A 22,719-nucleotide genomic window follows, 5' to 3' on the forward strand; every position below is an offset into this window, starting at 1 on the left:
GCGTCGTACCGCCAAGCGGCCTGCTCATCGTCGCAGGAGGCCTACAGAGGCTGCAGCAAGTCAAGAGGACATCGGCGTCGTCGCCAAGGAGGCCAAGACGGCAAGGCCTCGGTGAAGCAAGATTGAACCGACCGTGACATCGGGCCCCCAACCAAGCACCCCGGTGGGAGGCCGGCTGTCGAATTTCGTCAGCGTGTGGGAGTCCATCTCCACCGACCGTTGGGTGCTGGATGCTCTGGCCCACGGGCACACTCTGGAATTCCATAGAAAGTGTCCCCGTCTACCACCCGTGGCCAGGAAGGAAAGCCAAGTGCCACTGCTACTTCTGGAGGTACAGCAATGCTAAAAATGGGCGCGATAGAACTCGTCCCGAAGAGGCTCTGGGGCTCCGGAATATACTTGCGGTACTTCCTCGTCCGAAAGAAGACAGGCGGTTGGCGACCCATCCTGGACCTTCGCCGCCTCAACAAATGCATCAAGTCCCAGAAGTTCCAGGTGGTCACCCTTCAGCACGTGCTGGGACAGCTGGAGTAGGGCGACTTCCTATTGTTGCTGGACTTGGAGGATGCCTACTTCCACATCCCAATACACAAAGGATATCGAAAGTTCCTACGATTCGTAGTCCAAGGGCGACACTACCAGTTCAAGGCCCTACCCTTCGGTTTGAAGTCGCCGCCGAGGGTCTTCACCAAGTGCCTGGCATCGGTGGCGGCGCAGCTGCGCCTGCAGGGGATCCACGTATACCCCTACCTGGACGATTGGCTCATCCGAGCAAAGTCAAGAGACCTCGCCGTCGACCACACGGCATAGACCGTCCGACTGCTCACGTATCTGGGATTCTCGATCAACTTCGCGAAATCCCACTTGGTACCATCGCAAGACACCCTGTTCCTGGGAGCCAGACTCGACAGTGGCGCGATTGGCTTCACCCTCGGAGGAAAGGACGAAGGCCATCCTGGGCAAGGTACAACGGCTGTTGACCATGGCCAGGGTGAGATCCACCAAGTCCCTACTCGGCATGATGTCCTTGTGCATCTACCTCGTGCGCCTATGCAGGTTGCGGATGGGACCACTGTAGGAGTTCCTCAACGCCCGTTGGATGCAAGCAGCGGGCAGTTTCTAAGACAAGATCTCCCTCAACGAGACGTTCCGCCAAGTGATCCGGTGGTGGGGCAACTGCGCGCATCTAGCGGCGGGTATGGACTTCCAGACCCCAACTCATCAGCAAACTGTGACGACGGACGCCTCCCTGGAAGGATGGGGAGTGCACACCAGTGATCTCCACGCAAGAGGCCTTTGGCTCCCGGAGGAGAGGTCACTACACATCAACGTCCTGGAGCTCCGAGCCGTGTTCTGGGCCCTCGGGTCGTTCCTCCCATCCGTCAAGGGCAAGGTGGTGAGGGTCTTCACCAACAACACCACCACGATGTTCTACATCCCGAAGCAAGGGGGCACCAGATCCCCAGCCTTATCCAAGGAAGCGCAGGATCTGTGGCACTGGGCTGTTGCCCACGGGATGTTCCTGGTACACTTTCACCTGGCAGGAGTAAAGAACACCTGTGCCGACTCACTCAGCAAGGAGCTGCGCTCGTGCCATGAGTGGGAACTCCGGCAGGATCAAGTGGATCTGCTATTCCGACGATGGGGCAATCCCCAGATAGATCTCTTCGCGACGGCGACGAACGCCAAGTGCTAGATGTTCGCCAGGAGGTTTCCCCAGCCGGGGAGCATGGGCGATGCATTCTCCTTCCCATGGAACGGCCTGTTCCTGTGTGCGTTCCCATCGTTGCCGTTGCTTCTACGACTCATCAGTCAACTCAGAAGGTCCCAGTGCAGGATGATCCTCGTCGCACTGGCGTGGCCGAGGCAGATATGGTTCCCAGATCTTCTGGACTTGTCAGCGTCCCACCCCCCCCCCCCAGTCAAACTGTTGATGGACGCAGATCTTCTTGCCAGGGAAGGAGGCGCCATCCTACATCACGACCCAGGATCGCTGAACCTGCAGGCCTGGCTCCTGCAGCACTAGAGTTCGGAGACTACGATATCCTGGCGGACTGCAAGGAGGTCCTTGCAAAGGCAAGGGCGTCCTCGACTCTTAAAGTGCTGTGGGCATAAATGGAAAAGGTTCTCTGTCTGGTGCCGTGCACAGAAGATCAACCCTCTACGGATTACGGCCCCTCAAGTGCTGCCGTACTTGCTGTCGCTGGCCAAGGCGGGGCTGGCACATGCCTCCATCAAGATCCATCTGGCGGCTATCTCCCGCTACACCAGAACTTCAGGGCGGTCGTCGCTGTGGTCTCACCGCCTGGTGAAGGAGTTCATGAAAGGACTGTTCTGCTCGTTCCCGCCGGTGAAGGCTCTGGCCCCGGCGTGGGAGCTCAACGTGGTGCTGACCAGGCTCATGGGCCCATCATTCGAGCCTCTGCATTCGGCACTGTTGAAGTTCCTATCGTGGAAAACAGCATTTCTTGTGGCCTTCACCTCCGCACAACGAGTGGGAGAGTGTCATAGTTGCCTGGTCCAGTGCAGAAGTAGCACAAACTCCTACCTCCCCATAGCAGTTTTGGCGACTGGGACTTAATGCACACAGGACACGGCAACCACCACAGGGAAAGAGGGTTAGGGTCCACGGATTGGATGGGTATGGGGTGGTAGGAACACCGGATAGAGGATGAGGAAGGAGTTATGGATAGGTAGGGGGCATTGGGGAAAACATGCTCCTTGTCTTTTCTTGGTTGCTGATTGGATGCACTGAAGCACCTTGGAGGTTCATGCAACACTTTCATGCATTCATATCAACAAGCAGATTTACTCCTGGGGGTTCACCACTCGGTTATGCAGCACTAAGTTATTTCCCCCTATGGTACACAGTGCTGGGTTTCTTGACACTGATTCAGAAGCCTGCACCCAAAGACACTTAATTCGGCGCCTTCTCTAACCAACAATGTGACATGGACACTTACTTCAGTGCCTTCTGCATTAACACACAATATAACATGGACACTTACTTCAGTCCCTTCTGCACTAACAAACAATGTGACATGCGCTATCAATAGAGGGGTTTTGTGCGCATAGGTATCTGGTTTTGTGCTGGCCCAGTGCCAGTTGCTCAATTGCACAATGCAGACAGTTTTTATAGCAGTAAAAGAAATTGAACTTCACTTCAGTGATTTGTCTGAAGTCCGATTTTGTCTCTGGCGCCAGCGGTGCCTTGGAAACCGTGTGCATCGTCTGACAAATGAGAAATCATTAGTTTGCGTGTTCTAGGTAACGATTAGTTCGCACACATTCTCCCATGCGATTAGTAACATGCGGTTTTTAACTCCATGGGTATTCCCTGCGCCTTGTGCTCTGGTGCGCCTCAGGTTCTGTTCAGTGATCGGGTTCCTCCCGGGTCTCAACCACCCCCCAGCTGCCATGCAGTTAGTAGTTTTGGGTCGGCATGCTCAAGTTCCAAAAAGAAATGGGAAAGTACTTATCTTTCATGCCGCGGGGCCGCTGTGATTAGTTTTGGGCGAGGAATGGCCCAGCGATAGTTTGCCTGCTCGGAGCTCTCCTGGATGCGTCTGCCCGTGAGGAAGTCGAGCGCGAACAGATTTTTGACCTCTGATCTTTCATTCCGGCTCGCGCATGCGCACTAGTTTGGGCGTTGTCCTGGGCATTTTCTGCTGTGTCTTCAGGCCCCGTGTGCCTGCATCTTGGCATGCTGCTTCTGGGGCTGCTGGGGCTTGTAGACCTGGGGCAGCCAATCGCTCCTGCTGGTCCTTCTGTCTCTGTAATCCAGCAGATGCCATCCTTCCCCATCTGATATTTCTGCAAGAGGGACAGAGATGGTATCTGCTGGGTAAATAAGTCCTTCCCCCAATTGGCCCCTAGTGTGCTTTGACAGAGAGCTCCAGGCCCTCTCCTGTAAAACTCCATATCTGACAATCCACGAGACGAGGGTAGTGCTGAGGACGCATCCCTCCTTCATGCCCAAGGTGCCGTTGGACTTCCATCTCAACGAGCCCTTGGTGTTACCTGTTTTCTTCCCGTCGCCTTTGTCGCCGGTCGAGAGGACTTTGCACTCCCTGGATGTGGCTAAAGCGCTGAAGTTCTACGTGAACCGCACAAAGAGTTTTCGAAGACATCACAGCTGTTTGTGAACTTTGGACCTGTTAACCAAGGGAAGGCCCTCTCGAAGGCTTCCATTTCCAGATGGCTCTCCGGCTGCATCATGCACTGTCACCGGTTGGCAAACCGACCGTTGCCCGGCCATCCGAGAGCCCATTCGACCGGAGCGATCATTACTACTACGGCGTTCCTGTCTGGTGTGCCCCTGCTGGACATCTGCATGGCTGCTACGTGGAGGTCGACACACCTTCACGAGATTCTACTGCGTCGACCGGGATTCCAGGGAGGATTCCAGAGTCGGCCAGACTGTGCTGCGCAACCTGTTCGCTTGAATGTGAGCCTGGAGAGGGGGTAAGAGATGCTTAATGTTGAGTTGTTGAGATGCTTAATGTTGAACCTTGCCACCTTCCGTGGTTGTGCATGTGTGTACTGCTATGTATTCATGAGCATGTGAATCCATGCCAGACCCCATGCTGGAGAAGGAACAAGTTACTTACCTGTAACTGTTGTTCTCCAGCATGGGTCTGGCATGGATTCACATGCAAAGTCTCCCTCCAACCCCTCTGCGGCTCTTCTCTTGGTTCTACTGCCACTTTACGTGCTATCAAATCTGAAGGTGGCTGCCAGACGAGGGGCTTGGGTAGAGGGCAGTCATTGACTGGGGGCAGTATGACCCAGAGACCAGTGATTGGTTAGTAGTAGAAAGACAGTTCAGAAACTAAACTGAAACTGATTTTTTTCTTTACCGAGGATTCCCAGCCTGAAGATGGGGAATATTCATGAGCATGTGAATCCATGGCAGACCCATGCTGGAGAATTGTCATGTGTCAGATGAGACTTTGGATCGCCCAGTAGCTGAGATCCGACGTGCTACGTCGAAATCTGTAATAAAGCCAATACAGGCAGAACTAGCCCATCTAATAGAAAAGCACATCCCAACAGGCCTCACTAAATCAAAGGAGTCTCAGAAGAGTTCATGGAGAGAAATCACAGAAGGCCCCTCACAAAAGTCAGGAACCTTCAACCTTTAAGAAAAAGGCTACCCCTTCTACTGTACTTCCACCCACTCCAGAAGATTTAGGTCTCCCACCTCAACCTAAGATCTTTCTTAGTTCTGCCCAATGGTCATCTGGAGATATAGATAGGGTTATGAGTAGGATGTCTTTCATGGCAAATTTTTATGAAAAAGACCCTAAATACTTTGCAAGTTTTCACTCCACCCCTCCCACAACAGTGGCTTCTGGGTCTCTAAACCGTGTTCAATCCCCTGCTAAAAGGTCTCGCCCCAGTGAACTAGTGCAAGATCCCACTATCATTGAACTATATGACCCGGACACTGATAATGAGGATCTATATAGTCAGGAGGCCGCAGATCTTTATTATGGAGATAATAAGGACGATGAGGATGATCCAGATACGGTCATGTACAACATCGACTCCCCAGTGGATAATGACCCCCCTGTTGTAGACTCACCCATAGATAATCAGCCTCTTTTAAACGAAGTACTCATTAAGGCGACCTAGCACTTCCAAATATCTACTCAAGAAGATCCGCAGGACAAGGATTTCGTTGACAAGATCTTGGGAGATAAAAGGCTGTCTCAATTTATTCCCCTACCAAAGTCTGTCCAGCGAAAGGTACAGCCCTCGCTAGAAACACCAAATCAGACAGGAGTGGTGAACCCCCGCATTGAAAAACTTTTCTTGCCTGACCCGCTGTACATCAGGGGTCAACTAAAACTCGCTCGTTGTTACTACGACAAGGAAAAGAGCAGGTACTCCCGTAGCCGCCTCCTGAGGCTCCTCCAGACAAAGATAGTAAGAAGCTATACACAATGGGCAGAAAAGTAGCCTCTTACGCTTCTTTCCAAACCAGAATAGCTAATAGTTCTACTCTATTAATAAGTTTCAACTGACTTAAGTGGGACGAGGTCTCAGCATTACTCTCCTCAGCCCTGGAATCCCTCAAGTCTCAATTAGCACTGGTGGCTTCAGAAGGAAGGGCAGTTTCCAGCTGCTTGCTGAAGAGCAGTCTTGACGCCACAGACGCCTGCAGAATCCTAGCCGAAAGAACCATTATTAAGCGGCACGCGTGGTTACGCCAATCCGGGTTTAAACCAGACACGCAGGCTACTCTCATTAACATGCCCGTCGAGCCTAATGTTCTCCTTGGCAAGGCTGTCGAGGACGCCTTGAAGACAGCCAAGGAAGAATATGACACACTGAAGACATTCGGACAATTGACCAATAAACCTCCTGGCCAAAGGGGAAACGGCAAAGAGGGGTTCCAGCTATAACCAAGATCAGGGGACAGCGTGGGGGAATAATCAAGGCCAAGCCTCTCAGAATTACCAGATCGGACCGCGAAGATCACGGGGTCAGGGAAGGGGTCCCTCCACCAGAGGTGGTACCTCACCTCAGAAACAGTGACATCCCGCTTCAACTGCCCTCCCATGCCTCTCCAGTAATAGGGCGCATTTCCAACTTCACCCAAGCATGGGAGGGAATCACCTCAGACAGATCGGTGCTGTCCACAGTAGCGGGCGGATATTGTATAGAACTCCTCGAGTGACCCCAGAACCACCCCCCATGCCAAAAAACCCACTCCAAAGAAGACAAGCGCATCCTCCTCGAGGAAATGGCCACGCTTCTCCTAAAGGACGCCATTGAAATTGTCCCGGCCAACCAGGTAAACAAGGGTATTTGTGCCAAAGAAAGATCTAACAATGCGCCCAGTATTAGATTTGCGCCCTGTAAACAAATATGTCAAGCCACAAAAGTTCTGCATGAAGAGGTAATCCCTCTACTAAAAAAGGGGATTACATGGCAGCATTGGATATGGAAGATGCCTATTTTCATATTTCAATGTTCCCAGCGCACATAAGATTCTTGTGTTTCAAGATAGCGAACCAGCACTACCAATTCAAGGTGCTGCCCTTCGGAATAGCATCTGCTCCAAGGGTATTCACGAAGGTACTAGCGGTGGTGGCAGCACACCTGCGCAGGGAGGCAATCCTAGTGTACCCTTACCTGGACGACTGGCTGATTACAGGGGAGTCCCCCCTAATTTGCAGGCAAAACATTCAAAGAACGATCAACCTTCTCTTTCAATGGGGCTTCTCCATCAAAGAGATAAAATCAACCCTAGTGCCAAGCACAACCAAACAGCTCCTAGGAGCTGTCTTAAACACAGAAGAGGGGTTGGTCTTTCCATCAGAGGAAAGAGTCCAAAACATGTTACTGCAAATACATTATCAGTCCGGCTGCCAGAAAAGAGTGCGCAAAGCTTTGCATTTGCGAGGCATTATGGCATCTTGCATTTACCTGGTACCACATGCACGCCTGCGCATGCGACCCATGCAGGAGTGGTTGGCGAAACAATGGTCTCAGGCAAGTGATCAGTGGGACGATCTAGTGGTCATTTTGCCAACACTAGTACAAAATATTCGCTGGTGGACAAGAGAAAATCTGCTGATGGGGAAACCCTTCCACGATCCGGAAGTACAAGCGATTATCACGACAGGCGCCTCACTCGCTGGGTGGGGGGCTCATTACCTTCACCACACAGCTCAGGGTCTGTGGTCTCGGGCAGCTACTCAGAACCACATCAATCTGCTGGAACTACTGGCAGTATTCAAAGCCCTTAAGGCATTCAACTTTCACCTAGAAAACCGATCTGTGCAAGTCCTGACAGACAGCACTACAGCGATGTTCTACATCAAGAAACAGGGGGGGACACATTCTCCAAATCTGTCTAGGCTTGCACAACAAATCTGGAGATGGGCAGTCTCAGCACGTTCCAGGCGAACTCAACTCTCTGGCAGACTCACTAAGCAGACATCCCCTTCCAGAGGAACACAAATGGTGACTACACGCAGGGGTCGTAGAGCACCTCTTCGCTCAATGGGGTTACCCCACAATAGACTGGTTCGTTACAAGCAAAAAACAGTAAATGCCAAGACTTTGCGTCAGGTTCCCCCAGGTAGGCTCCAAGGGGAATGCCCTATGGATGAACTGGTCAGGGAAATTTGCTTACGCTTTTTCCCCCCCATAACCTCTCATGAAGAAGGTGGTCAACAAGATCCACAAGGAACAGATGACGCTCATCCTAGTAGCTCCTATGTGGGCAAGACAACCTTGGTATCCACATCTGCGCAAACTGGCGATGTGCGATCCTATCAAGCTCCCGTGCCTGTCCAACCTACCTACTCACTCAGCACGGGGGGCTAACAATGCACCTTCAACCTCACTCAATGAACTTGGCAGCATGGCTCCTGAAGTCATAGAGTTCGGACATCTTAATTTACCTCAGAGATGCATGGATGTGTTGAAAGAAGCAAGAAAACCTAACACTAGACACTGTTACTTTGACAAGTGGAGGAGATTTGTAATTTGGTGCCAGTCTAAACAAATTAACCCCATACAATGTACTCCATCCCACATTCTAACTTACATGCTCCACTTGCTAGATTCAGGGTTAGTATTCAACTCCTTAAAGGTCCACTTGGCGGCCTTGTCAGCCTACACCACCTCCCACAATAAAGTCTCATGGTGGAAGGTGCCTGTCATTAAAGCATTCATGGAGGGGGTAAAGAGACTGCCCCTCCAATTTCTAATCCGCCACCAGGATGGGATCTCAATGTTGTACTCGCTAAGCTCATGAGACCTCCTTTCAAGCCGATGCAAAAATGTAGTCTTAAACACCTAACTTGCAAAACTGCGTTCTTGGTGGCTGTTACTTCCATGAGAAGAGTGAGTGAAATTCAAGCATTGTCACTGCAGGATACTTTCGTTGTGGTACACAAGGATAAGCTGGTTTTACGTACACATCCTAGGTTTTCCCCTAAGTTCATCTCTAAATTTCACATAAACCAGTCTATTGAGTTACCGGATTTCTTTCAGGACCCCACTAACTCAGCTGAGGTAAATCTCCACACACTAGATGTGAGGAGAGCACTCCTTTACTATGTAAACCAGACCAGACTGCTAAGAAAAACAGATCAATTGTTTGTCTGCATAGCTACAGGCAGAGAAGGAGACTGTATTTCCTAAATGCTATCTCCAGATGGATAGTCAGATGTATACAATTGTGCTGTTCATTATCAAACAAAACACTGCCTTTCACGCCTAGAGCTCACTCCACAAGGAGCACAGGAGCCACTCTGGCTTTCATTGCAATAGTCCCTCTAGACAGCATTTGCAAAGCAGCTACATGGAGGTCAATAGACACTTTCACTCAGCATTACTGCATTGAAACTCATTCCAAGACAGATCCACAGGTGGGACAAGCGGTTCTAAGACATCTGTTCGCCCATGAACCTTCTCACATCCCACCACCTTCTCCTAACACTGCTCGCTAATCTATGCACAGCATGTGATCAAAGCAGATTCCACAAGCCTGAGAAGGGATGCATTACACACCATAATCGTATTTCTGGCAGGCCGCACACAAAGCTATATACCCTTACAGATGCACTGGGACTGAGGGAACCTGGCGAGAACTACACCCGACGACAAAGGGTTTCTCTTTTTATTCTAATGCCCATAACTCCTTCTCAAGGATTGACTACCTCCTGGTACCCACCATGATCGGGAGCGGGCAAAGTGGGAGCTTGAGGCTGAACGTATATTATCTGCGCAGTGGCTATTACAGGCCTCAGAGGAATAGTTCCAACTTAATGAGAGGTCGGTGGAAAGTCAGTCCACTGACCTCCCATAACACTTTATGGGAGGCCTATAACGCAGTGATGAGGGGGAGGCGGCGGTGGGGCATCACAAGTGACTGAGGAGACAGCAGATGGTAGAGAGGGAGGAGGAGGAGGAGAAGGAGTTGGAGGCGGTGGAGAAAGTCCATGTTGAACACCCCACGGTAGGGACAAAAAGGACTCTACTTAAAAGCACTCTAACTCCGCACGCCAGCAAAGGATGAGGCCAGCGTTGCCTTCTGGGATAAAAAGGCCAGAATCTATGAGATGGCAGACAAATGTGGGAGGATGCTAACATGGCTGGAAAAGAGGGACGACGAGGGCCATTAGGTCAAAGAAAACCGAACGGAATTGGGTCACACTTAGACACAGACGGAGGAGATAAGAGGCATTCGCACAGTACTATCAGACCCTCTACAGTGACATGGGGGGAAGGGGAAGGAATAGATGGCGGCCTACCCGGAGGCCATAGATCTAGCCAGGGTGGGGAGATGGAGCAACAGGCGCTGAAGTTGTAGCCCTCCAAGGTGGAATTGCGGGTAGCATTTGGGCAACTGCAGTCAAGGAAGACCTCCGGACCCAGTTGTTTTCCCCTAGAATCCTGAAAGATGGCGGGGCAAAAGGTGCACGAGGCAACAGGAGGGGATGTTACTTGACAGCCTGGAGACCAGGCAATTGTCGGGGGACATGCGTCAAGCCACTATAGTTGTCTTACATAAGATATGGAAGCCCCCAGACTGTTACACCGTGTATAGATCCATCTCCTTATTAAACGGGGAAGTAAGAGTGCTAGCGAAGGTGGTGGCCAATAGGCTCATAGGGGTTTTGGGTATGCTGCTCCATAGTGATCAATGTGGCTTTTTTGTCAGGATGAGTCACGTGAATGAATCTGCGTAGAGTGCACGCTTTAGGATGGCAGCACCTTGCCACATGCCCACATTGCCCTCGATTCGGAAAAAGCCTTTAACTCAGTGAGGTGGGGATTTCTATGGGCAGTGCTGACTAGAATGGGTTTCGGCCCAACTTTCAGAGCTGGGTGAAGTTGCTGTGTACGGGCCCCACAGCGAGAGTTAGGGTGAATGGGGTACTCTCCAGAGAATTCTCATTGTAGAGGGGCACAAGAGAGGGGTGACCGCTTTCTCCCCTGCTGTGTTTACTGGCGATGGAGCCAATAGCCACGAAGATCCAGCCAGAACCCAGGATTAAGGGCTTCAAATGGGCAGAGGGGAGGGAGGACCGAGTATCCCTCTACGCTGACGACAGATTGAGCTACCTGGGCGAGCCCAGGGTGTCTGATCCTGAAGTGATGGAGCTAATTGGGGAATTTGGGAAGCACAGCGGCCTGCAGTTTAATTGGGAAAAGTCACAACTGCTGCCGGTGAGGTGAGTATTGGAGGCTGTGCCTTTGGGATGCCCCCTGGAGGGGGTACTGGGGTCGATTGAATATCTGGGGGTCACCATTGGGGTGGAGGACCACAACTTCCTTCAGAACAACCTAGTCCCAATTTTGGTGAGGGCCATGGCCAACGTCCAGCACTGGAACACCCTGCCGGACTCGTTGATGGAGCGAGCTAACCTGTTTGAAATGATGACACACTACCCAGACTTCTATACGTCCTCTAGAACACCCCTGTGAAGATCCACCAAGGGTCTTCTGTGCAATTGAGGGACTGCAGAGGGAGGCGATTTAGGTTAAGAAGACTCAGAGAGTCACTCTGTCCACACTGGTTTGGTTGGTGTGTTTGGTTTGTGGGGGGGTGTCTGGGGCTCCCAGATATCAAGACATATTACTGGCCTTCCCAACTGGCAACCGTGAACCAGTGGGTGCATGATGACCAGGGAGCCTCCCACATCCAGTATGAAAGACATAGATGGGGATCGAACCGCCTGCACTAACACTGTATAGGCACCCATGTAAAGTTGCCCTGCCGCCACCGGCAAAATGCACGGTGGAGGCGTGGTCAGCAGCCTTTGACGGCATGGGCTGTGCTAGAGCGGTGACAATGGAGACATATATTTGGGGCAATAGAGACCTCCCGTAGGTGGGGAAGTTGGGATACCACCCCAGATGGGTTACAACAGCTGAAGCACATCATAAAACGGCTGAAGCACACCAGTGAACAGGAGCATTTGGCCTCCTTCCGACACTTGCAGGTGGCTCATGGATTGCACTACAATGACCGCTTTACCAACATACAACTGCAGTACGCCATCAACCGCGTGAGTAGGGAGGAATGGGACCTTCAGGAGCGCTCACTGGTTGACGCCAACCTGCTAGGAGTTAGAATACCGGGGAAGGTAATCCTGACACTCTACCGAAGCGATAAACAACTTCTCAACTTCCCCTCTGCACAAGCTGAAGGAGCACTGGGAAAGGGACCTGGGGAATATTGAGGAAGATCTTTGGGTGGGGGTGCTGGGATCAGCAAGGGAAGCTGGGATGTCCAACGGACTGTGTGGTGCAGTTCACACAGTGTATACTACATGAGGGCTTGGCTTCACAAATTGGGGAGGGCTCGGACCCTAACTGCCTCCGGTGCAGCGCAGAGGAGGGCACCTTATTTCACACTATTTGGGCCTGCCCAAGAATTCAACAAGCTACTTTAATGAGAGTCCTGGGGAAACTGGTGCCAGATTGCCCAAAGCTCAGCCTACTGCATGTATGGGGGGAATCTGACTTGTCCAGCAAAGAGTCGAGCTTGATCAAGATAGGGCTAATGGTGGCCAAGCGTGACATAGCAACTTCGTGGTGGGGGGCGGGTCTGTCGCCACGGGGGATCCACTCTTGGCAAGAGGAGGTGGACCACTGTTGCGACCTGGAATTGCGGGTGTTCAAATGGCAGGAGGTGAACTAAGGCAGTACCTTAGGGAGGGAACCAGTAGCAGGCAGGGGCAACGGGAGGGGTGTAGTGGACAGTGGGAGTGGGTGGCACTTTGCGGGGGAAATGGGACAGGCGGGAACAGCACGGGGAAGTAGGACAGGGACGAGCACTGTACTATGGAGGGTGTGTTAGATATGCAGCTCCAGGGTTTGATTTTCTTTTTGCATTTGTTCTGTTTAAAAGCTCAAAGATGGTTTATAAAAATAAAAAAAATGTGAGGGCTGGCAAAGCCTAGACCTCTGTATTGCATTACTAACCTTCCTTTTCTGTTAATCTCTAGAAGTCATCAGTTCTGAGCTACCATTTGTCCTTTTGTCATGCCTGGGCTTAATGTAATACACTTAAAAACATGTGTACTATTCCATTACAGGCATCAGCCACTTTTCTATTGAAATGAATTGATTGAATTTAAAGTTTAACTTGCCCATTTAACATTTTATAATAGCCCTGCTCTGTTGAGTTATTGGATCTTTTCATATTTAGTTTTGCAGAGTGCTGGAAGGGTTAATGGATAAAGCGTTAAGTAACCCAAAGATCGGGAATATGTTATAAAAACGTTACATGTCTACGAAGATTAGTTAGCTGCAGTAAAGCAAACTATGAGGCGATCCATAAGGGCAATTAAGCGCCCAACTGACTCCTTAAATATAAATTTGTGAAGCAAAGGTATAAGAACCTTTGTAAATCTAGGAGTGCATCATTATTGCAACGAGACGCAGAGTCCTTGCTCCAAGTCCTTTATGAGAGCTTTCTGGACACGGTTGAATACCCAGGATAAACTGAATGCTATTAGTCAACTGAATGCAGTCCCCGAACCGGTATGTGTCAAGATCTTTGAAGATATGTACGCACTGAGGAAAGAGGACCAGAATAGCCAGATGGTATTGGGCAGGGGGATTCACTTGACTTCGCAGTGATTAATCTCAGTAGAATTGGAAGGGGTTATGGAAATGATTAAAAGCTGTAAAACCTTGAGAGCCCCAGGCCCAAATGGTTTAACAAACAGTATATTCAAAGCAGACCCAGTTAACTGGGAAAATGCTGACTGTATTATTTAAGAGCATTGTTAATCTGGGCACTTTCCAGAAATCGTGGGAGATTGCCCATGTGGTTCCTATCTTTAAGAAGGGCACGAGGATCGTACCTAAAAATGACCGCCCAATCTCCCTGATTGACATGGACAGTAAGATCTTCATGTCCCTCTTACTTGAGCATGTGGATGCATGGGCCCTTTCTATCCATAGATTAAAAACATTTCAGACGGGTTTTAGAAAGAGCCACTCAACTAATGTTAAGAGACTTGTTCTTAGAGCTGTCCAGAAATTGGTGTGGGCTGACCAGTCTCGTCGCACTTGTGGCTTTCATAGACCTTTTGGCAGCCTTTCATAGAGTGGTCCGTAGAAGACTTTGGCAGAAATGTGATGCGTGGGGATTGCCACCTGGTTTATTGAATCTCATAGTGCGGTTGTACGCATACTCGGGCATAAGGGTTTGTATAAATAATGCAGGCTTCTTATCTAGAAGAATGGATTCAAGATCAGGTCTGAGGCAGGGGTGCGTTTTGGCCCCCTGCCTCTTCAACTTCTATTTTTCAGATATTTATAAATGTTTGTCTTCTGCTTTTATCCCTCCAAAACTGGGTCATTTGAACATTTCCTGGCTTGACTATGCCGATAATTTCATTGGATTACCTTTCTCCGCAGTTCCTCATCTTGATTCCTCATCTTGATAGATATCCATCATCCAGCTCTGCTGCTCGAACCTTTTCGCCAGGGGGCGTAGTGGACCTTGACTCGGCCGTCGATCCCTCTTGCTTGACTCCCGATCGTCGGCTCCAGGAATGACGTCAGGCGTCCTATATTTAGAACATCACTTACACCCCATGCTTCAGTTCCTTTTTTCTGCATGCTTGCACGCTGCATCGGGAACACGACTTTGAGTTTTCTCAACGTTTTTTTGAAATTGTTGTTTTCCTCCGAAAACCTCAACGTGATGTCATCACACTGGATTTCAGGCTTGAAGTGGTGCAGCGATTGTGAGGACAAAATGTTTGTAACCGACCCCCAAAGCGTGTGTCTGTGGTGTCTAGGTGTTGGTCACGAAACGGAGGGCTGCGTGTCATGCAAAAAGATGCAACCGAAATCCCTACTTGAGATGGCTGGGAAACTGACATTGGGTCGACCGTTTGCAAAATCTCTGGTGCAGTCGCTCATCCGGTCTTCTGAGGCAGAGACTGAGGATGCCACCCCCGAAAAGAGGAAAGAAAAACATCACAAAGTCCAAGAAACAGACCCATACTAGGAGCCATTCCTCGTCTTCCTCGTGGAAGAAGCGTTACCAATGTCATCGGCGCGAGTCCAGATCCTCGTCTGAATGAGGTAAGACCTTTACAGGGCCGACTGCTCGAGAAGAGTGGGAAAGTTTTAAAACTTCAGTGCTTGAAATGTTTAGACCGCAAGCTGCTGTAGTTACGGCTCTGGCCCCCGACTGGCAAGCATTGACGGCCTAAGCCGAGCTTGGTGCTCCCGACCCCAAGCCATGCTCATCTGCCTGCTGCTCTGGTTTCACAGCTGGCATGTATTTTCTAAAGAAAGTGGCTCATCTGATGACGGTCCCCGGTTATTGAAGAGACCATCGAGAAAAAGCAAAATGGCAGATTCGGAGGCGTACACTTCAAGGTCTAACTTGTTAATAAATGCTGCATCAGCATTGGTCAGACGTTGACTGATTCGTGGGGGACCTAGCCATCAACACAGGCAAAGACAGGCATTATCCTGTGAAGACATCAGGACCAGCAGGGGGACCCTCTCTCCCCACAACGAGGCCTGGAGGCCTCCGTCCACCCCCCCACTACCCACACGAAAGGTAAGCCCTGTTGGGCTTTTGTGGGGGCCTTAGCACCCTGTGAAGAAGTGGTGCACTGGGTGTACATTCGTTTTGAATCCTCAGAAATATGAAATAATTATTTTTAAAAGTCTTTGATTGCCAATAACGTTTGCTGCAGCGTTCAAATGCTCCTATGTGCCTTGGGTGCCTATACTTTTCATTGTGTACTGGGACTGAGCCATCCTTTCCATAATGGCTGCTGCCGAATTTGCTGGCTGTGAACTGCCTGCCATGCTAGGAGAAGCGCAGCTCTGATTGGGCCCCTCTTCCATCTGAGGCCGAATCAGGCAAGCCAGCAGGCGAAAGCCGGCCCACCTCCAATGCCCGAGTCTAAGGCTCTGTCTCTACCTGTCCGGGCCGAGAAGGACCCCCAAAAGTTATGCCTCAGTCTCCTGACTTGATCCGTGGACATCTATGCTCCTTGCCTAACTTGAAGTGAGTGATGGCTGTACTCATTCATTACCACCTCCAACAATCCTACTGAACTCATCAACTCGGCATTTGTACTTTACGTTCTCTGCCACTACCACTCTTCATCTCATGTCACTGCATTCAGGGTGTGTGTGTACCCGTTAAATCTGTGCACGTCTTATCTCTTAATACTCTTTCTTTCTGGATTGCATCCATGCCTTTTTGACTACTTCCACTAGGCCACCTGGTGAGTTTAGCTAGAACTGTGCTGTGCAGCCACTCTTCTTTCATTCCTCAACTATCCTTTTGCCGCTACTATGGCTCTTTCCATCCCTCCTATTTTCTCTAACTGCTACACTATCACCTATCCCCCTCTCAAACGAAGTCCGGTAGAAAAAAGCACAAAAAAGACATCTTGAATGCAAACCCTACGTCAGCGCTTTCTCCAGAGAGGTTTTCACTGACATCATCTTCTCTGTCCCCTCTCCAGATTTATGGACCCCCATTTAATCTCCACTCCCTCTCCTTCCACATCCTCTACCATTAACAGTGTCACAAGTTGGGAAGTTCTCTTGGCCAGCTTCTCATACTCAAGTTGCTTCGTTAATGTCTATCACACAGGCACTATCCTGGTTCAGGGTCCACAACCCAACCTTCTTCTCTTTGACCGGATCCTGCCTTCTCTCTTTAACCGTCATGCGTATGCGTTGTCTGGATTCACTAAGGGTTCACCCTCACTGACTTTGCCATCGCTTGGATTTACTTTTGGACACATTGACTCTTGGGTTCCCTGGATCGCCCACTCAGGTTGGCCCTGAATATCGCTGTGGCCATTGTCTTTGTGAATTCCTTGCCTACGTTTTGTGTTCCCTTCAAACTCTAGCGTTGCAGGAGCCAAGCCTGCAGGTTCAGCGATGCCAGGTCGTGGTGGAAGATGGCGCCTCCTTCTCTGGAGAGAAGATCCGCGTCCGCTTGATGGATGGTGACGTTGACAAGTCCAGAAGGTCCGGGAACCAGATCTGCCTCGGCCACGCCGGTGCGACGAGGATCATCCTGCACCAGGACCTCTTGAGCTGGTTGATGAGTCGAAGCAGCAACGGCAACGGAGGGAACGCATACAGGTATAGGCCGTCCCAGGAGAACGAGAACGCATTGCCCATGCTTCTCGGCTGGTGAAACCTGCTGGCGAACCTCTAGCACTTCGAGTTCGTCGCTGTTGCGAACAGGTCGATTTGGGGTTTGCCCCATCGTCGGAAGAGTTGATCCACCTGATCCTGGCGCAGCTCCCACTCGTGACACGCACGCAGCTCCCTGCTGAGCGAGTCGGCGATGGTGTTTCTTTCTCCTGCCAGGTGGAAGGGAACCAGGAACATCCCCTGGGCGACCGCTCAGTGCCACAGATCCTGTGCCTCCTTGGATAGGGCTGGGGATCTGATGCCTCCCTGCTTCCGTATGTAAAACATTGTCGTGGTGTTGTCCGTGAAGATCCGCACCACCTTGCCCTTGAGCGACGGGAGGAACGATTTGAGAGCCCAGAACACGGCTCGGAGTTCCAGGATGTTGATGTGCAGGAGCCTCTCCTCCGGGAGCCAGAGGCCTCATGCGTGGAGAGGAGGGACTTGATGGACCTCACCCTGGCCACGTCCGTGGCTAGCAGGCGCTGCACTTTGCCCAGAATGCCAGTAAAAGCTCGAGAGCTAAGCACGAGGACTCCCAACACTTGAACGTGCGGTAAAAATCGGAAGATGGCTGCCAGAGGCGGGGCTTAGGGAGATGGCAGTCATTGGCTGTGGTCAGTATGACGCAGAGATCAGTGATTGGTTACTACTACGAAAGACAGATCAGAAACGAAACTGATACTGATTTTTTCTTTACCGAGGATTCCCAGCCTGACGACGGGAATATTCATGAGTATGTGAATCCCGCCAGACCCCATGCTGGAGAACAACAGTTACAGGTAAGTAACTTGTTCCTTCTCCAATTCCTGATTCCCTGTATGAAGGAAGGAAAATCTGTATGGACTACGAGTGCACAAAAAGGAGGGGCAGGGGTAGGGGGGGCTATTCATTTTGCCGGTCACATAAGCTTGAACTGCAAAATATTATTGGGTGAACTGAATATGGATATAGAGACTCTGCTTTGTAACCCAGATAAGGTCAAAAATACGTTTTACGATAGAGATTGGGTCAATACCATTGACCGCTTTCGCGGATGCAAGTCTATGAACCATCTTGCCCATGAGCATCAAAAAAGAGGGTCCATCTCACCCTTTCTACTTCAGTTCCCCAACCGTTACTACAGATCAATTCTGATGAGAGGTGAATGATTATACCGGGGGAAGTTTTCTGTAAATTTTGTATGAGTAAGAATTCAGTTGAAACTATTAAACATCTGTTACTGCACTGCGGGAGACATCCAAAGAACGACCTATCTGGGGAAGTTGTTTACAGATATTGAATGGTGCAACGAGGAAAACATATCGCGACAATGTCTGGGCGCTGAGATAATTTCATACGGGCTAGCCCTGTCCGCCTTTTTAAAATCGCCCGATCTGAACACTCCTATTTAAAGTTTTGTAGTTTGCTTATTTACATTAACTTTTAGGACTATTTCATGCCAGAATCAACCTTTTGTATGAATACATTTTTTTATCTTGTTAAGCCCTTAACCAGTATTTTATTAATGATCGTATTGAATAGAATGTTTTATCCATTAATCAATTGTATATATTATTCACTATTGATCTTTGTAAAATGTTTTAATCTTTGTTTGTGTCCTTTTAATTTTTGTAAAGATTTTTTGTAAACCATACATGATTAAAAAAAAAATCTCACAGGTTCTTGCCCCCGCTGTGAAGCCTGGACTGTAGGCCCCTTATCCAGTACTGTTCTCTTACCTCTGACACCCATTTAGAATATCTTTTGTTTGAGTGTTAGTTTCCATTGTTTTACATGTTTGAACACATTGCTATAATTGTGAGATTTAATTATCGTTTCAAATTTTGAACTCCGTTCTTTTAAAAAAAAGTTTTTTTCTTTATTTTCTTCCACCTCATAGGGTGATTCGCCCAATGGTTCGGGCGATGGCAAAGGAGTAAAGTCCTTGGTTAATAAAATGACAGTTGCTCTGAAGACCAAATCTGTGAATGTGAAAGAAAAAGTGATAAGCTTTATTGAGAATACATCTGTTCCTGTTGACAGGTAGGTTGATATTTTAGTCCCTTAGTACTGTATTTAATAGTTAAATGTCCCGATAACCATTTCTCAAGGTCTAGAAATGCATGTTATTTATTTGTAATGTCGTAGCCAATTTAATCCGTTGAAAATGGAACCCGGTAAAAGGGCCAGGCCCCTAGTGATTTAGCACTATCAAATGTTTAGTGACACATTGATTTCTAAGACATTGTTCTTACATTCAAGTGCCATTAAAACCTAGTTTTAACTATTATTAACATTACAAATTGTGTGCTGGTCATGTTTTTCAGTTTTGTAAGTGTGTTTGTTGCAGTTTCCTCTCTTTGTTTTACATTGCTGTAAAACTTTTTCGAGGGGATTGGGTCCTCCGACGTATTCCATATCTATGACAGGTAATGTCCACAGCTGTGCTGCTTTGGAAAATCTTTGGCATCTGCGTCGATGCGCCGTCCCCGAGGACCTTCTCCAACGGCCGACGTGATAAGTAGGACGCACGACGCCCATAGCCTCAGTTCCGTTTTTTCCGCGAACGTGTTCGCTTCGTGAATCTCGGTACGCCTCGACTCGTTGGAGTTTGCTGTTTTCAATTCTCGGTTCGTTGAACCTGTTCGGTTTGTTGTGAAGACCTGTTCGTGGCGATGTCTTTCTCATCTTCAACCCCGCGTCCGGGCTTCAAGAACTGCGGGGACTGTGGGTCCAAGATGTCGGTCACGGACTCGCATGACGCCTGCCTCTGGTGCCTCGGGGAGGCCCACGATACGGACGACTGTGTCGACTTCAGTCGGTCATGGCAAAGGCCTTGCAGGAACGCAAGAAGAAGCTGTCGGTAGGCCAGGTGTCTAAGCCCCGGAAGTCGAGGTCTGCGGGGCTTTCGACGGATGACTCCGAGGGGTGACTCTCCGCGTCATCATCGGAAGTCCAGTGGGTCTCCTTCCAGGAGTCGGTCTTGCCACTCCTCCGCCTCTTTGGGGCATTCCCGGAAGCGCCGGCATAGGTCGCCTTCCCCGTCCTCTTCCGAGGACTCCGTCCGTCGGCGGGTCGCTTATCCCTCCATGCAAGCGACGCCGGAGGAATGGGCTTCCTTCGGAAAGCAGATGCTAGCGATTCTTGAATCGCAGGGCACCGGTCCGTCCGCGCCTCCGAGTGGGGTCGGTCGGGAACGGTCGAGAGACACCGCCCGTACGCCTTGGGGCTCGGGTGGTCGGCACGGCTCGCGGGAAAGGTCCCGCTCGGACAAGGGTAGCCGTTCTCGCCATGCCTGTTCCAGGACGTCCCGGTCCTCGACGCACTGGAGACCGCGTGATCCTATGCCGTCTTCGAAGAAGACGTCGACGCCTGTGGCACCGAGGCCGTCGACGATTTCTCTCGAGGCTCCGCCTCCGAGGGGGTCGTCGACGCGGTCGGCGCCTAGGTCGTCAAGGGACACGCTTGGAGCTCCGGCTTCGAGGCCTGTGTCGACGCCGCCGATGCTGGCGGCGCTGCAGCTGACGTCGACGCCGATTCGCTCGACGTCGACGCGTTTTCTGTCGACGCTGGCGCCGACTCGTTCGGCGTCCTCGACGCCTTTCGAAGCGGTGGTGTCGGAGGGGCCCCGTGGCACAGGGTTTGCCCCTAGAAAGGCTATGGCTAAGGTCAGGCACTGCTTTGGTCCACAGAGGTCTTCCTCTCCCCGCCTGGAGTACATTTCAGAGGGTGATGAAGGCTCTGATGGGGGCTTGGTTACGGTTCCAGATGACCTTATCTCGGGCCATAGCCAGTTTGATGATCTGCGGCAGTCGCTGCATGATGCCAGTGGACTGGACACCTCTCCGGAGGTGGAGTTTTGTAGGCCGGAGCCTGGCACTCATGCCGATTCTTCATATCGGCGCCTTATGTCTCGGGTCACCGAGTACTTGGGTTGGTCAGCTCCCCCAGGGGAGTTCGTTCAGGATGATCTCACGGACATCCTTGATCTCGGTCCCCCCCACTGACCCGGTTTTGCCTTTTCATATGGCTCTGCAGAGAAGGGTGGCGGCGGTGGCTTGGACTGCTCCGGAGAGTCTCCCGGCAGTGGGCAAGTCTTTGTCGCGAAAATACCGTCCAGCCAGTAGCGACACCTGCTACTTGTCTAGGCATCCCACTCCGGAGAGTTTGGTGGTGCAGGCGGCTACGGCCGCGGCAAAGCAGGCGTCGTATCCTACTATCCCTCCAGATAGGGACGACAAACGTTTTGACGGCTGGGCGAAGAAAGTGTTTCTGGGGGTATGGCGCTTCAGGCGGCCAACTCCATATGTGCCTTGTCTCGTTTCACACACACTCTGTGGAACTGTGTTGCATTAGCGGCTGAACATATTCCCGAAGTGGACGAACGGGATGGTTTCCTTGCTATGGTTCAGGATGGCAAGGATGCTATGTGTGAGGCCGTTCAGTCGGGTTTGGACTTGGCGGATTGTGTCAGCCGGTCCATGGCGGCGAGCACCGTAATGCACAGGTTTGCGTGGTTGCGGAAAGTCTGGGTTCGCTCCTGATGTGCAGTCCCGGCTCCTCAACATGCCCTTTGACGGTGAACACCTTTTTGGCAGCAAGGCTGACGAGAGCCTTGAGAGGTTGCAGACCTCCAAAGCTGCAGCGAAGTCGTTGGGTGCTGCAGTTAGCCAACCTCCGCGTTTTTTCGTCCTAGGGGACAGCAATGGAGGGGAGGTTCCTTTCTCTATTACTTGTCCTTCAGTAAAGCGAGGGGAGCTAGCAGTCAAAGAAGCCATCGTAAGAGTGCCAGTGGTGGAAATAAAGGTACTCGAGGTGCCAAGGCCGCTCGGGCAGTTGCCTCTTTACCCTCCGGCAACACCGCAGCCGCTACCACTCAGTCATGAGGCCAGGTCCCATGGTTCGCCGGTTGGGGGAAGGCTGGCGCAGCATCTTGTAGAGTGGCAAGCCATTACTTCGGATGTGTGGGTTCTGGAGATCATAACCCACGGCTACTGTCTTCCTTTTCGGCAGAGGCCTCACGACAATCCACCAGGGAACCTCTCTTTGAAGTGTCCGGATCCGCTCCTTGCGCAGGAAATTCGAGCCCTGCTGGAGAAAGGTGCCATAGAACTGGTGCCTGTAGCGGAGAGGAACAAGGGATGGTATTCCCCTTATTTCTTGATTTCAAAGAAAGACGGGGATTGAGACCCATCATGGACTTGCGCGGTTTGAACAAACTCCTCAGGAAGGACAAGTTCAAGATGGTGACTCTTTCTCAAGTCCTCCAGGCCCTTCAACTTCAGGACTGGTTGGTGTCTCTCGACTTCAAGGATGCTTACTTCCATGTGCCGATCCATCCCAAGCACAAGAAGTACCTGAGGTTCGAGGTTGGCGACTCGCACTTTCAGTTTCGGGTCCTGCCGTTCGGATTGACCTCAGCCCCAAGGGTTTTCACCAAGCTCATGCTGGTGGTGACAGCGCATCTCAGGAAAGCGGGGATTCACATCTACCCCTACCTGGAAGATTGGTTGATCAGGGGGAGCTCTCCCTTGCAAGTTCTAGATCATCTGTCCGTCACCTGCC

At 50.8% G+C, this 22,719-nt stretch overlaps 1 protein-coding gene across 3 annotated transcripts in view; it reads left to right on the plus strand.

The window, feature by feature from the left end:
- TBC1D23 (TBC1 domain family member 23) overlaps positions 1 to 22,719 on the plus strand; it is a 1,631,981-nt gene that overhangs the window by 1,181,107 nt on the left and 428,155 nt on the right. For all 3 annotated transcript variants that reach the window (XM_069637239.1, XM_069637242.1, XM_069637241.1), the window contains exon 14: positions 19,055 to 19,197. In XM_069637239.1, the coding sequence (XP_069493340.1) occupies positions 19,055 to 19,197 (143 nt within the window). The remainder of the gene's footprint in view (positions 1 to 19,054; positions 19,198 to 22,719) is intronic.

This window comes from Ambystoma mexicanum, chromosome 7p (genome assembly GCF_040938575.1).
Source record: "Ambystoma mexicanum isolate Mex_15411 chromosome 7p, UKY_AmexF1_1, whole genome shotgun sequence".
Taxonomy (NCBI): Eukaryota; Metazoa; Chordata; class Amphibia; order Caudata; family Ambystomatidae; genus Ambystoma; species Ambystoma mexicanum.